Genomic DNA, 14,616 nt, shown 5'->3' on the forward strand with positions numbered 1-14,616 from the left:
TAACTGGTATGGCTAATCGACCGAGCCGTATTTCTAAACAGATGTCATCCATAGCTGACTACGCATTTTTCACAATTCTGCCCACCCTCCATTCGCCCATTGTCTTGTCACAAAACGTTAGGCACCCCCCCCCCCCCCCAAATATGTAAAGCCGCAAAAATGACGTCATATTTCAGCCTCTTCTCCCCTCCCCCAAAGAACAAATTGCTATTTTTCTTTTTTGAAGCAAAAATTTCGTTCTAAAATATGAATACAGCTGGGTTGGGATAAGATAGGCCTGTATCATACTGTTTATCAGTATAGAACTCATAACATTCAAAAAAAATTAAACTGACAGATGTAAAACAACTGCAAAAATTCACTTTTAAAAATTAATTCTGTTATTAAATAATTTATGGCCACCGAAGGTCGCGCTTGCCCGGATTCTAAACTTTTGCTACGTTGTACTAATCATACTAATGTAGTGTGTGGCAAGATCGATCAATGGTGCGCTTTACGAGCCTTAGCAACAGCCATTTGTTTACATCACGACGTTTAGATTTCAGCGATTCAAAAACTGTTAATTTCTAAATACTAAATACCTTTTTATATTATAAATTATCTTTTATTATATTTATTAAAAAATTGACGTCTTACGCATTGAAATCTAGATAAATAAAAATAGTTACGCTTACTTACATTATTTATAATCGTTTTAAAAATTACAAGACAAGTAGAGTAGTTGTAGCCTAATTCTTTTTATTAATATTATCCTCTACTAAATTATTAAACTAGATAATTTGTAAATTCATTAATAATAGGCAGTTAGGCAAAGTAAATTTTCTAGAATTCCTAGCACTCTGCGCATTTTCATTATTTAAAAATATATATAGACGTCTATCTATATTGAAAGGAGCAACTTCACTAAATCATAGAAATACAGTAGATCTAGATATCTAGATCTAGTAGCAGTTAATAATACATAGAAATACAGTAGATCTAGATATCTAGATCTAGTAGCAGTTAATAATACCTAGATCTAGGTCATTGCAATACAAATTTGGAACCCTCGTCTGAATCCCCCCCCCCTCCCCTCATGGGGTAACACAACGACCTAGCTAGTGTGTAGTCTTTCAAAAGTATTCATTATTTGTTCATGGTTAACCAACACGAGTAAAGGAGTAGGACTACACACAATTTAATACGTAGCATAGGCTATTGTTATTTATTGTTGAAATAAATTGTTATAAATGATGTCCGTTTAAAACGAGTAACTCACTAAACTAAAACAGTTGCAGGATTCTACACAGATAATTATGTCAAAAACTAAAGGAAAGGTAAATTTAGTTTTGTAACATACTCTTTAATTAATAATTGACCTAGAGTCTACTAGTAAAAAGTAAATATAGGTTTACTTTAGTACTTATTACTGAACTTTAAAAAAAAAGTGGAAACACATTTTTCTGCGTTTATTATATTAGCCCATATCCTTCCAAACTTACACTTGCAAGGCAAAAAAAATTTATTGAGGTGAGGGGAGAGATACTTTAATTTTTTTTAGCTTGTTATTTGATTAATTTTGTATTTGTTCGTGACGAAATTTTTAAATAAAGAAATAATACGCGTTTGAAATAGATCTAATTGATTTCAGACACAGAAATCACGAGAAGGATTATCCAAAGACAATCAGGTGAGTATAAAATTATAAGATTCAGAAATTATCCCCCCTCACACATGGTCTTGTTTTTTTAGTTTTAAGAGTTAAAATTATTCATGTTACCATAGTTACGATGGCGTCTCAGAGTTCTAAAAATAGGCAAGGCAGTTTAACAAAACCCAGCATCCCAATGAATAGTAGGCAACTGAAAGGAAAACCTAAAACACCGTCTCATATAAATGAAGACGTGTCAGCCTTAGGTGTACAGAGTCAAAAATCTTTGAACCATATAAACGTAAAACCATGTTACAAGTTAAATTATTTTAATAAATTAACTTTAATTAACTATATAAAATTATATATAATATATTATAATATATATATATTATATAGGGACCTATAGCCCTATATATATGTATATAAGTAATACTTATATAGGGCTATACTTATTAAGTATATATATTAATAATTGAATTTATACCTATATTATATAATATATTATATATATATATATATATATATATATATATATATATATATATATATATATATATATTAGGCTATATATAGGCCTATGGCCTATCTATACTATATACTATATACTATAGTAATACTATACTATATAGTATATAGTATAGGCCTACCTATACCATATAAAATATAAAATATATGACACTATCTATAGAATACTATACTATAGAATACTATAGAAGATCTATATGCTAATTATTGCTGCTACTAAACATTGGCTACTATTTATACATTAGAGACCTATAATTTAATAATACTATAGTATAGTACTAGTAGTACTATAGTTATAGTATAGGGCAGTATACTTAACTAGTATAGGCCCTCTGGGGAGTCTATACTCAATACTATAGTAACTATAGACTATAGGCCTAATAATACCTAATATTATTATAAAATTATAAATTATTAATTAACAATAGGGCCTATAAATATTATTTATTCATAAAAAAAGCCTATATCAATAGATTGTTGTAGATCTATAAATTTAATGTAGACTTACATTAATACATATATACCAGGGGTTGGCAACCTTTTGAGTCGGAAGAGCCAAAAGTTAAATTTTACAAAATCTCCAAGTTTTTAAAGAGCCACTGAATTTTTTTTTTTAATAATATGGTATTGATTAGAATTAGGTAAATACATTTAAAATAAATGGGTTTTAGTATGAAATAATATTTATCCATATAAAACATACACACATGCTTCGCACAAAACAGAATAAAGTATTGTAGCTAGGATAATCAAATCAAATTATATAGCCTAACTATCACACTATCCCTACCCAACTTAGAAGCTAATAACTAAAACAAACTATGTTACTCAAGTCAAATGATAGCACCCTGACACATTAAAAAATGCCTTCTGAATAAAAAAATTACTATTTAAAATGTTCGGGAAAAAATGTGCACTTCGGTAGTGGAAAGCATGGAGCCACTGTCACAGTTGTGGGGCTAGGCCTTGTGCCTAAGCAGCTGTCTGTATACGATGTACTCCACCTATTCTTAGTGTTTTTATCATGTTTAAATTTGTTTTACAGTATAATATTTTTATGTGTTATGAAAATAAAATAATATAATTTTTATGGAACTGGTGAGCAGCATCCTGAAATCAAAAGAGCCGCATGCGTCTCGTGAGCCGCAGGTTGCCGACCCCTGATATATACATATTAAAATCATCAGTAGTATAGATAGAGTACTTGTAGCTTTAGAGGTGTTTCTTTCTGGCATCTTTTCACACCCACAAAATAAAAAATTTAGAAAATGTTTATAGAAAATATATCCTTTAAATGTTCCTCCCCCCCTGAAGTTTCAAGTGCCACCCACCAAGAGGACTGAAAGAAACTTTGAGCATTACTCATACAATCGTAGATATGTGTTATGTATAAGTAATAGATCTAATTTTAATTAATTAGTTATTTTTTAAAGTCTGATAATAAAAATAAAATTATGTTTTTCTGTTTTTCAAATAAAAACCAGGATGATGAGTCTCAGCACAAAAAATCCATTGTCCCATTTTCCATATTGCCTGATGGATTAAGTGACCAACTTTTAAAACTGGGAGTAGAAGACATTGAAAAGTATGCAGGGCCTATTTGATTCTCTTATAAAAAGATCTTCACTTTGTGAGGGATTATGCACATTGCTTATAACATCAAAGGTTTAGGGGTGGTTTATTATATTGTTATTTTGTTTTATGCTGTAGGTGAAGGCATAACACTGCTTTTGGTTCTATTTATTCTTATTTTAGCAAAGTTTGTTTTCGCTAATCAGAGTAAAGGGATAAGTGACAACTGTTTTGCACATTTTTTTAAAACAAAAATAATTCTCCTAATAAAGTTAGATGTGTTGAGTTCACAATGTCTAACTTTTTTCATTGTGTACAGTCCCTATGTACAAGAGCTTTTGAATTGAAGAAATGCCTTCTTATAATAATAGTAGTAAAAACTCAGATAATTATATTTTAAATAAAAGAAATGTTCAATTTACTTTTAAAAAAACATATTTAGTTAATTGTTCTGCACTAAAGTGCAACAACTTTACCTAAATAACTTTGAACAATTTAAACTAAATATATTTATAAAATTTACTCAAATCTGCTACAGTTAAAAAGGTTGGAAAATTGTACAGATCTGTTAAATTTAATTTCTTAAATGCATTCATTAATAAGTTATGAACATTTTTGATAGATTGAGGCAATGAACATTTTTTTTTAATCAGACAAATAGAGAAGCTGTTTGAGCTGAAACCAGAGCTAGACCTAAAAGATGCAGCAATTCTTGATTATTATGTTGGTGCAGCATACTGGGCAAAACAACAGGGATTTGACTCTCTACAGCTCTCAGGTTTTTTTACAGTAGCTCATCAACTTTTATATAAAATCAAAGGTGAGGCTGCTTAACTTGTGCTTTCTAATTTATATATTTAGGTGGGCTAACTCATACTAGTGATTATTATTGTATTATATGGTCGTGCTTTGCTACAAGATTTTTAAAAATTATTGCACATTTTAAATGATTTCATTGTCGGAAAATTAATTGAAGTAGACTTCTTTTGAAAAAAGTGTTTCATTGTTCTTAATTTTGTTTTAAATATTATAAATAATATAAAATGGACCAAACATTTCTATGCATGCTCACTCTCACTAAGCAGATGAAAAATTAAAGATGTTTCAAGCACTTCTAAATATTTGTTTTTTTCAAAGTGGGGCGTAATATTAGAATCACAAAAAATGTACATTCAAAAATAAATAATTAAACTCTCATTGATGTACCTCTATTTTCTTTAGATGAGAAAAGCTCACTGGTTGGTCTGTTTAAAGAGCTGCATCACAGAATGATTGGTGTAGGATCCGAGTATGGAGAAATGGTTACTGGATTAGAAAGTTTTAATGTTTCACATGCAAAGCAAATTACAGACTATATTTATTCTAGGTTTGTGGCATATGTATATATAAAATTTTATATATAAATTTAAAAAAAAATAATGTAAGTTAAAATTATTAAAAAAAAAATTCTAAAAAAAAAATAATTCTAGTTTTTGAGCAACAGTCATTGAAGCCATGTAGGATGGAGACTGGGAAAGATTTGTTTTTGTGAAAATCAATTAGGCCTAATTTATTTCTAGTAGTAAAATATTATTTTATTTTGTTTACAGCTTATTTCAACATTTTAAACTATACCAATTTATGTTCCTTAAAGAACAGTTGGAAGAAGTCATAGGATGTGAGGTGAGCATGTTAACTCTAAACATACAGATAAAAACATGTTTTATTTCTTATATTATGCTTAAACAAAATACTGCTATAAATTTAACTTAATGAGAGGCTTATTATTTATTTTTCATAGACGTATTTTGAGTTAATTCTTCTGCCCCGGTTATTAATCTTAAGATTCTTAAAGATATGTTAACAATGTACTTGTTAACTTTTATTCACCATTTTACAAGAATTTTGATGCAGTTAAAACTTGGACACAATGTGACTAATTTCAAGCTGTGTGTACAAAAATAAAATGTGAATGTCTAATCTACTTGACTAAATCAGCCTAATTGATGCAGCAACAAAATAATAGTTGCAGCACTTAAATTGAATTAACTGAACTGACACTAGTGTAGTTTGATTTTTAGTTGGTTTTTCAACCTTTCTAATTGTGTAGTATATGGTTTTATTATCCTTTCTGCATGAACTTACTCAATGCAATGTGACAATCTGAAGATAAAGACATGCTGACATAACTTTTTTGACCAGAGAATAATTTTGTGACTAGTGAATTTTATCTCAGATTTTAAAACGATTCTTTCCAGTTGTTGGTAGAGGTCCCACTGCCTTCTTCTACACCATTCCCACCACCATTAGATGAAGCTTTGATGGAACCTATCTACAAAGAATATCTTTTGATGCCCATACAAACAGTGGGTACCAACTCATGTTTATAAGTAGATTTCAGTTGTGTTCTCTTTGGTGCAATTAAATTTGGAATAATTTCATGCAGTTATGAAAAAGACAATTTTTTCTTTCTAAAATTGTAATTTTAAGTACAATGATGTTATATTTATGTCATTATCAAATACATTTTTATAGCCCTATATTACATGTTATGGATATTATTGATCATAGAATGTTTAAAACTTTAATTTTAACAAGACAATATTTGATAAAATTGCTGAACATAAGCTGGCAAACTACCCTAAAGTTTTCTTGCATATTAGTCAGTGATAATAAAAACACCTAGGGGTCATATTTTTACACAAAAAGTAGTGTGGTTTTATGGTAATTATTGCCAGATTTTTAAATCTTCTAAACAATTTTTTTTCCAGTTTTTAAATCTTAAGAAACAATTTCTATTTCAGGTTTAAAAGTCGTAAGAAACAATTTGCATTTCAGATTTTAAAATCTTAAGAAACAATTTCTATTTCAGATTTTAAAATCTTAAGAAACAATGTCTATTTTAGGTTTTAAAATCGTAAGAAATGATTTCCAATTCAGGTTTTGAAATCTTAAGAAACAAATCCATTTCAGGAAAAAGAACAAGAAGGAATTGAGCCTCCCGTGTCACCTCCAGGGGAAGTAAGTCTTCCAGATAATGTGGAGGATATTTTTGCTAAACTTTCACCAGAAGATGTGCAAGCAATAATTGAAGAAATGGCTCAGGAAGTTTTGCAGACTCTACATGTGAGTTCTGCCACCTTGTTATTTTCTCAACAAACAGTGTTTGAAAACCTTAAGACTACTTAATGTCGATTTTTTAAAAAGCTCTAAAATTTGGTTTATGAATTTTTCTAAATAGATGTTGAATATTGGAGCAGTTGTATTATATGACTAAATTATTATAAAGGGTCCACCTAAATTTATAAACAGTTTTTCTTAAATAATTAGCATGTTATGCTATGTATATTATTGAATAACAATTTCAGGCTGGAATAGAGAACAAAATTAAGATTCAAGAAACAACAGCCCTGGCAAAAATTAACAAAATCCACAACGTACTACAGCAAGAAAGCAAAGTTGAGACCAGTGAACCATAGAGTTCAAGCTCATCAAAAAAATTCTTTGAAAATTTTATCTCGTTGTTTTAAAATGTACAAAATGAACTTATTAGATCTGTATATAATTTATTATTATAACTGATTTTTAAAAGCTATACTTATAATGTTTACATGGATTTTTACTGATGATAAATACTGAATCAGGACAATAAAGATTCATGTTATTTTATTATAGAGAATTAATTTTTGTTGAATTATATAACCAGTCGCCATGTTTTTATATAATGCTAAGCTCCAGAAATTAGAATTGACATTAAATTAGGGTAAACGTATTACTCTTGCAAAATATAATTATTCCAACTTTGCTAAGTTTATTCTAATATACCTAACATTAGTTTACTAATTTTAGCAGACTTATGAGAAAAATAAAAACTTAATATGATGTTAGAGATATATTTTTTTTTGAAAATCCTATGAACCTTGAAAATTAGTTAAATATGCATTTCAACAAATTCAATTTTGTTAAATTCCTTAAAAGTTGATTACAAATGTTCAGATGAATTGGTTTAGGTATCAAAATCAACTGTAAATAGATGAAAACACATTTTTTTATTGAATTCACAAATTTATTAAATATAGTTTAACAAAAACATAAACAATGAACATTTTGTTTACCAATAACAATGACAACCAGCATTTTATTTCATTAAAATTTGATTATGTGAATTTTTTATGTACATACAATACAATGCTAAAGGATATATCATTATTGAAATTCATCAAATGACAATTAAGGACAGTTCATTATTTAAAGGTGTAGATGACCAGTTTCAAAAATAAACTTTGGTCATCTGCATTTCAAGGCATTTATTAGCAAAAACTTTCATTAAATATTCATGTGTAACTGATATGGAAAATCTAAAATTGAGAATTGAAAACAACTTTCAGTAATTTATTAATGGTATAAGAAGCACATGATCATTTTTTACTGCTTCAATAGCAGCACTTTGTTTAGGTAAAGTGCTATAAATAAGGCTAGATTTAAGTATTGAGGTTAGCACTATTGTGACATTTGTATTTAATATTACAAAATTATAGGAAATGCAATAATACACTCAAGTAACCTAAGCAGCTTAAATACAAAGTCAAGGACTATGGTATGCTACTTTTCAGTAACATAATACACTGGACAGCTTTTTGAATCTAGTAAGAGAAAAAGCAGTATGGTTAAGAGATTAAGGGTAGCTTTCAAGGTGATCACAGTTTGGAATAAATAAGATTCTTTTATACATATTTTTATATACCCATTTTAAGGCTTGACTTCAACCAATATGAGTATAGACCTTTAAGTTTTAACTATTTTTGTTTAAGTTGTATTTGGTAAAAACCAAATGAACTAAATCATTAAAGTAAAAACAAATATTTTCCAAATACATAAGCCCAGATTAAAATATGTTGTGCGTTTTCTACTTGTATGATGCTGACATCATTTACAGACACTTTTTCAACCCAGCTTCAATAATTGTAACCAGTCAAGTTGTTTTTGGCAGTCTTGTGTTATTCAGTAACTTTGATGACCTGTGGTCAACTGGCCCATGGTTAGCTAGTGCTAGTCACTATGTGTCAGCTATTCATGAAGTCATCTAGTGGAGTCCCCAAGTGAAGTCAACAAATATCAGGTGACAGATATTTTCATGCAAACTAGTTTATTCCATTAGAGAAATGGATTGTTTGTTTAATATTTTGAAACTTGCACATTTATTAAGTTTAGGTGTCTAGAAAGCTAGAAAATTTTGTTACATAGAATTACGTACACAAAACAAGTCAGTTTGGCTGTCATTTGATGCTGTCATGATATAGAGCTTACATGAGTCTTGGATGATATCTCATGAATAATGTCACACAACTCTACATGAGCAGACATATCAGCAATACTTGTTATACATATTGAAAAGATATGCGATTTTAAAACTATCTTACAAAAGCTCATTGGTACTCTATACAACGATAGCATGCTTTAGCTGTGTTTTAAAGGAGAAACATTCAGACTTAGGCTTTCTAGGCATTAAATAGAAAGACTGGTCTTGTAGTAAGTAAAATTTGTAAATTTCCCTTTCAGACCAGATGGTCTGAGGAGGTAGAGGAAGTAGAATTCGTCTGTCTCTATATCATATGAATGGATAGTGTGGTCAACACTATACCAGGCCACCTTTACTTTACAGACTCAAGGATATCTCATGTACTTTGTCATTTGTGGCTTGATCATGTCATCCTAGCTTGGTACTAAAGGCTGAAGGAAATACCATTTTAACTCCAGCAAAAGGGATAGTTGTAATAGTTATGGCTGTTGTTCCCTATTAGCATAAACTCTATATAGGTTTCACAAGTATGTTTGTTATGGTAATGGAGGTAAATTCTCATTGACCTTCTCATGCAGGTCTTTTAAAGAGCAAGTATATAAAAAAATGGATTTTTACATTATGGATAATGCCAAATGGTGAAGAAAAGGCAATCAATTGTTTAAAAATAAAAATGATGTTCTAATAATGAGCAGATATAATTTCTACACTTTGAAGCAGTGATGGAAGTAAATAAGGAAAAAAACAAAAGGACTGCACAAAAAAAACATGATCTAAAGAGTTATTTATCCTTATTCAATGCGCTCTGTTATGTCAACATGGATTAAAAAATTATTACAGTCAAAACTGCTAAACACAATAGAACTAAGGTCTGGAAAAACCAAAGGCTGTGGTCAAGGTCGAATTTTTAAAAATACAACTTGCAATGCTTTTTAACTGAAAATAAAGGCAAGAACTCAATATATTGTTATATTTCATTACTTCACAAGAATCATAATTTTAAAGTAAATCTCCATATTTTTGTGAAGAGCTTCGCTTAAAATAGTTCCGCAGCGCTCCGATGTTACATAGCAAATGTTGCAGGTATGTCCAGTGAAATAGAATTGAGTCCATTCAAGTAGACGTTACTTAAAACAGGTTAAACATAACTGTTTTTCTTGCTGGTGTATATGATAGGTCTTGCATCATTAGGTGTTGGACCCTGGGCACGGTAGTATCTCATGGGCTGGATATAAATTCTTAGTTTTTGAGTCTCGAGGCAGAGGTTGTGGTCGGATCCACTGGAGGAGTTCAATTCTCTGCTAAGTCAGAAATTAAAATAAAAACTTACTAAAAAAAGTTAAAAATAGAATCATTAAGTAAAAATAATAATATTTATGAAAAAGCATGAAACAAATCTTCATGGGCAATTGGAGTTAATGAATTTAGAGCAACCATTCAGCAAAAGTTCACTAAAGCAAAAAAAAACAAAACATTTTTGTGACAAAGCTTTGTAAAAATTAATAATTTTAAATTATAGTTACAAATTCCAAACTTATAAAAAGGCTATCAGTAAAATCAAGGATAGTTAAGTAATGATCTTTTCATATATTTTATAATTTAAATTTATCATTATAAAATAAGGTTAGAAAAAAAAAATTTAAAATTTACATTTTCAAAAGAATTCAAAACAATATTGATATAAGCACTACATATGAAGGTGGCCGTGAATACAGACTAAAAATAGCTCTGGCACATGAGGAAACAGTGGGGGCAGTGACAATATAGCATATCTCTAACCTGAACCGCTCTCAATTCACAGACTCCAAATTGCCCTACCAACTTGCACCAAATTATCACTGGCTGTCGTGTTGATCTGAAAAAACATTTGGCCCTATGTGAAATCTTTTGGAAAACCTGACCACCCTAATACTTTCCTAGCACAGTCTCCTGAAAACCTGACATCCCATGTAGAATCTATATTCTTTCTATACAACTTCTTGAAAAATATACGAGATTTTTCTACTATTTAAAGTTCATCTTTTAAATTTGATTGACAACAGACTGATGTCAGCCTGCTGACCTCTGTAAAGCCAGCGAGTTAATTTTGATTAGGTTTCGCTCAATGTTTACATTACCTTGAGTCATGCTTGGGTGAGCAGGATGGACATGTCCTTGGGCGGACTTGCGAGCTGGCAGTTGCCACGTATTTGTTTTGAAACTTTCTTGAGTTGACCCGTAGTTTATGACGTATGTAACGTTTTCTTATCTCAGTCTGAACCTGGTAGAATCAATATGAGTCAAAGTTGCTTTATGTCCACAGGAAGTTGGGAAAAAAAAAATTGCTCAGAAACAAGTGGGAAGTTATTAGTCTAATCATGAATTTGAAATTAAAAATAAGCTCGTCAAATGAAGAGTTGGGTTGTTGTGACAAAAATTTACAAGTCATTTTTAAAAACTTGTCATTATGCTAAAATTGCATGAGATCATTCATAAACGACACCTATGATGGTAGAAATACTTTAAAGCTCATCACTAAAAAAAAGGTGTTTAATAAATAAAGCAGTGAGATAAGTCTAGATTGTAAAATTAAGTTATGTATAGTCTCCCAAACTCATTAGTAGGAGTCTGCATTCTGCTCATCTATAAAAACTGTAATTGGGTATCATGTACAACTATCATAACAGTAACAGACTGTACATGATTATATATGCTATGGCCCTTACCTCTCCGTTCATGAAGCAAAAAAGGCAGGCTATTAACAGACCCTGTGGAAATGATTAATATATAATTATATATAAGTAAATAAACAAATAAATAAATAAATATATATATATATTTGTATATATATATATATATATATATATATATATATATATATATATATATATATATATATATATATATATATATATATATATACACACATATATACATGTGTGTGTGTGTTAATATGTATATGATATTATTAAGTGTACATGTATATTTATAAAACAGTGTAACATATTGTAAAAAAGATTATAATAGTATAAATATCATACCTGGAAAGAATTAAAAAACATTTCAAAATAGAGCAAAACAGTCTCAATAATAATGTTGGTGCTGTAGATGTCGTAGGATATCCCAACAGTCACCAGGTAATGGACCTCAAAGATGGGGATCAAAACTAGAGTAGACTTGCCAAGGCGTCTGAAGAACCAAATATCATTCAGATAGTCAACAGGAATATTAATAAATTAATATAAGTAAATAATACATGGATTCAATTTATTGTACTATATACTATATAGGATACTAAATTGAATAAAAAACCAACACAGATAAAGTATGCACAAAAAAAAAGTGGATGATGTCACATTTTCTAAACACAGTTATGGTGTGTCGTTGGTTAGCAGATCAAGATCTAGATTTCTAGATCTAACCTAAATAAAAAAAAATCTAGGCCTAGAATCTAGATCTAGATATTCAGAGAGAGAGAATGTGAACCCTCAGAATGTACCTGTATCTGTATTTTCTTGCCCTTGGTGGAGCTGACCGGACCAGTTTGGTAAAAAGGACCCGGACAATATTCATGAAAAAGATAAAGTTGACCTGTGGAAGAATTTATATGGCCATTAGAAACCGGTTATGAAACATCAAATTATATTAAATATTAAGGGATAGACTATTTCATTTTCATTACCTGCAAGCTATATCAACGGGAGATGAACGTTAAATCTTGTTAGCTTAAAATTACTAGAGTAGCTTCCCTTATTTCAGAAATTAATCTTCCAAAATTTAAGAAAATACGACAAAACAGAAATTTTAATCAATTAATTTTTGCATCATTTCTAAAAGATTATATATCTACGATACAAAAGTTTGTTTGGCATAGATGTCAAATGTTTTTGTCTGTGATAAAGAAGTGGATCTAACAAACCTCTTTCTACTTTAAAAAAAAATACAGACTGTAATTTTTTTTCTCTCCCAACCCAGACAGCACTTGTTCAAAATTTGTTTCGTTTCTAGATCTAGTTCAAATGTGTGGGGCAACATTCTAAAAACTCCAATGTCTCATAAATTTAACAACCTCGCTGCCATCCTACACTATTTGGAGACAGCCCTTCATTGTTTTATTGTTCAAATAAAAAATATATTAAAAATTGGTGATCTGTAAGCAGAGGCGTATCCAGGTTTTCGTTGTAGGGGGAGCGAAAAGAGCAAAAATAGGCGCCGAATTTTCAACACGTTCTTAATACATGTATTATATATATATATATATATATATATATATATATATATATATATATATATATATATATATATATATATCAATCATTAATTCTCTATGATGTAAAATAAATTGAAAGTAGCACTCTGAAGAAATAAGAAAAAACACGCAATGTTGGCCGACAAAACAAAAATTGTATCAATCTAAACAATATATATATATATATATATATATATATATATATATATATATATATATATATATATATATATATATATATATATATATATATATATATACACTACAACCAAAAACAATGATCGTAACACAATCTGTTTTGTAATTCTTGTAAACAAAATTTCTTACATAATAATTCCTGGGAAATTATTTAAGACAAGAGAAATAGGGGAAATAATCACTCTCTTAATATAAATATGTATATATCTACACATTTACTTATAAATGTCAAAATAAATAAATAATTACTTAAAAATATAATGAAATTGTTTAAGACTATTCGTGTTTACAAAATGATTTTGTCTATAATAAGAATTTAATATATCGTCATCATAAATGCTAAAGTATTACAGCATAATGAAAGTTTTTATAATCAGAGTTGGTATAACAGCACGCTTTTCGATATATAAGAAAACACGTTCAGAATAGCAGCCTACAAATATCTAAATATCGGTCTTTCAGTTCAATACACATTTTAATTAACTACTGCTTCCTTGTGTTCTTTACAGATAATTTTGTTTTAACATAGTGATAGGTATGGATTAGATCACTGTATTGATCACACACCTTTTTACTGTTAATTTCAAAAACAATATTCACAGAGTTTTACGTTTAAAAAGCTAATTTTCTGGCGGCATGGTACTATGGTACATCATTACGCGTTCTCTACATGTACTTAACAGATCAGTTCGGGGTGGGTTGGGGGGGGGGGAAATGGGTTCAACTTCATTCACCACTGTCCGTTCACTTTAGGTCAATTATCCAACCCAGTGTATACCTAGGTGTGACATTAATGTCGTTCTACACAATTGTGGTGGTGAGGTGTGTGTGTGGGGGGTGGGGGGGGAGATAACCAACTCAGAGTGAACATAGCGTCAGTTTTTAGATGACTGTTCTAAACATACATATATATTACACAAATATATATTACACAAATATATATTACAGAAATAGATTTAAATAAGTAGCACTGGTATTTTGACAATATTTTTTTTACAGAAGGGTCCATGGGCGTGGGAGGGGGGGGGGGGGTTGTAACTGTTTCATATAATTTGTAATCGTAATCACTATCGCCCAAACTTTTTCTGTATTGCAATTTTTTTAAAATTAATCACACGATTCAAACTGTATATATAAAGTAATTATGTGTGAAGTTTTATGTATAACATTTTCTAATTCAAT

The 14,616-nt window shown here is 29.6% G+C and overlaps 2 protein-coding genes across 3 annotated transcripts in view; one reads left to right on the forward strand and one right to left on the reverse strand.

Moving 5' to 3' along the window:
* Window positions 1-1,068: 1,068 nt before the first annotated feature.
* On the forward strand, window positions 1,069-7,381 carry LOC131954854 (ciliary-associated calcium-binding coiled-coil protein 1). Of its 2 annotated transcripts, XM_059318670.1 has the most exons (9): window positions 1,069-1,316; window positions 1,631-1,669; window positions 3,643-3,743; window positions 4,384-4,550; window positions 4,952-5,096; window positions 5,320-5,392; window positions 5,968-6,075; window positions 6,683-6,835; window positions 7,078-7,381. In XM_059318670.1, the coding sequence occupies exons 1-9, from the start codon at window positions 1,296-1,298 to the stop codon at window positions 7,186-7,188; spliced, it is 918 nt and encodes a 305-aa protein (XP_059174653.1). In that variant the 5' UTR covers window positions 1,069-1,295; the 3' UTR covers window positions 7,189-7,381. The 2 variants fall into 2 exon arrangements, with proteins under 2 accessions (XP_059174653.1, XP_059174652.1); XM_059318669.1 differs by lacking the exons at window positions 1,069-1,316; window positions 1,631-1,669 and adding an exon at window positions 1,755-1,931.
* Window positions 7,382-9,475: 2,094 nt separating this feature from the next.
* Window positions 9,476-14,616, reverse strand: part of LOC131954841 (parathyroid hormone/parathyroid hormone-related peptide receptor) — a 34,505-nt gene continuing 29,364 nt past the window's right edge. The window contains exons 10-15 of the mRNA XM_059318654.1: window positions 12,487-12,578; window positions 12,029-12,176; window positions 11,714-11,755; window positions 11,126-11,268; window positions 10,788-10,863; window positions 9,476-10,309 (exon numbers count right to left, since the gene is read on the reverse strand). Of these exons, the coding sequence (XP_059174637.1) occupies window positions 10,196-10,309; window positions 10,788-10,863; window positions 11,126-11,268; window positions 11,714-11,755; window positions 12,029-12,176; window positions 12,487-12,578 (615 nt within the window). The 3' untranslated portion in view covers window positions 9,476-10,195. The remainder of the gene's footprint in view (window positions 10,310-10,787; window positions 10,864-11,125; window positions 11,269-11,713; window positions 11,756-12,028; window positions 12,177-12,486; window positions 12,579-14,616) is intronic.

The sequence above is a fragment of the Physella acuta genome, unplaced genomic scaffold (genome assembly GCF_028476545.2).
Source record: "Physella acuta isolate Inbredline_101_S28 unplaced genomic scaffold, ASM2847654v3 ptg001034l, whole genome shotgun sequence".
Lineage (NCBI taxonomy): Eukaryota > Metazoa > Mollusca > Gastropoda > Physidae > Physella > Physella acuta.

Excerpts from the sequence above, each read along its gene's own strand:
- LOC131954854 (XM_059318669.1), top strand. The coding sequence starts at position 1,770 with ATGGCGTCTCAGAGTTCTAAAAATAGGCAAGGCAGTTTAACAAAACCC. Across the intron at positions 4,551-4,951 it reads ACTTTTATATAAAATCAAAG|ATGAGAAAAGCTCACTGGTT; the intron begins GTGAGGCTGCTT and ends TATTTTCTTTAG. Across the intron at positions 6,836-7,077 it reads AAGTTTTGCAGACTCTACAT|GCTGGAATAGAGAACAAAAT; the intron begins GTGAGTTCTGCC and ends TAACAATTTCAG.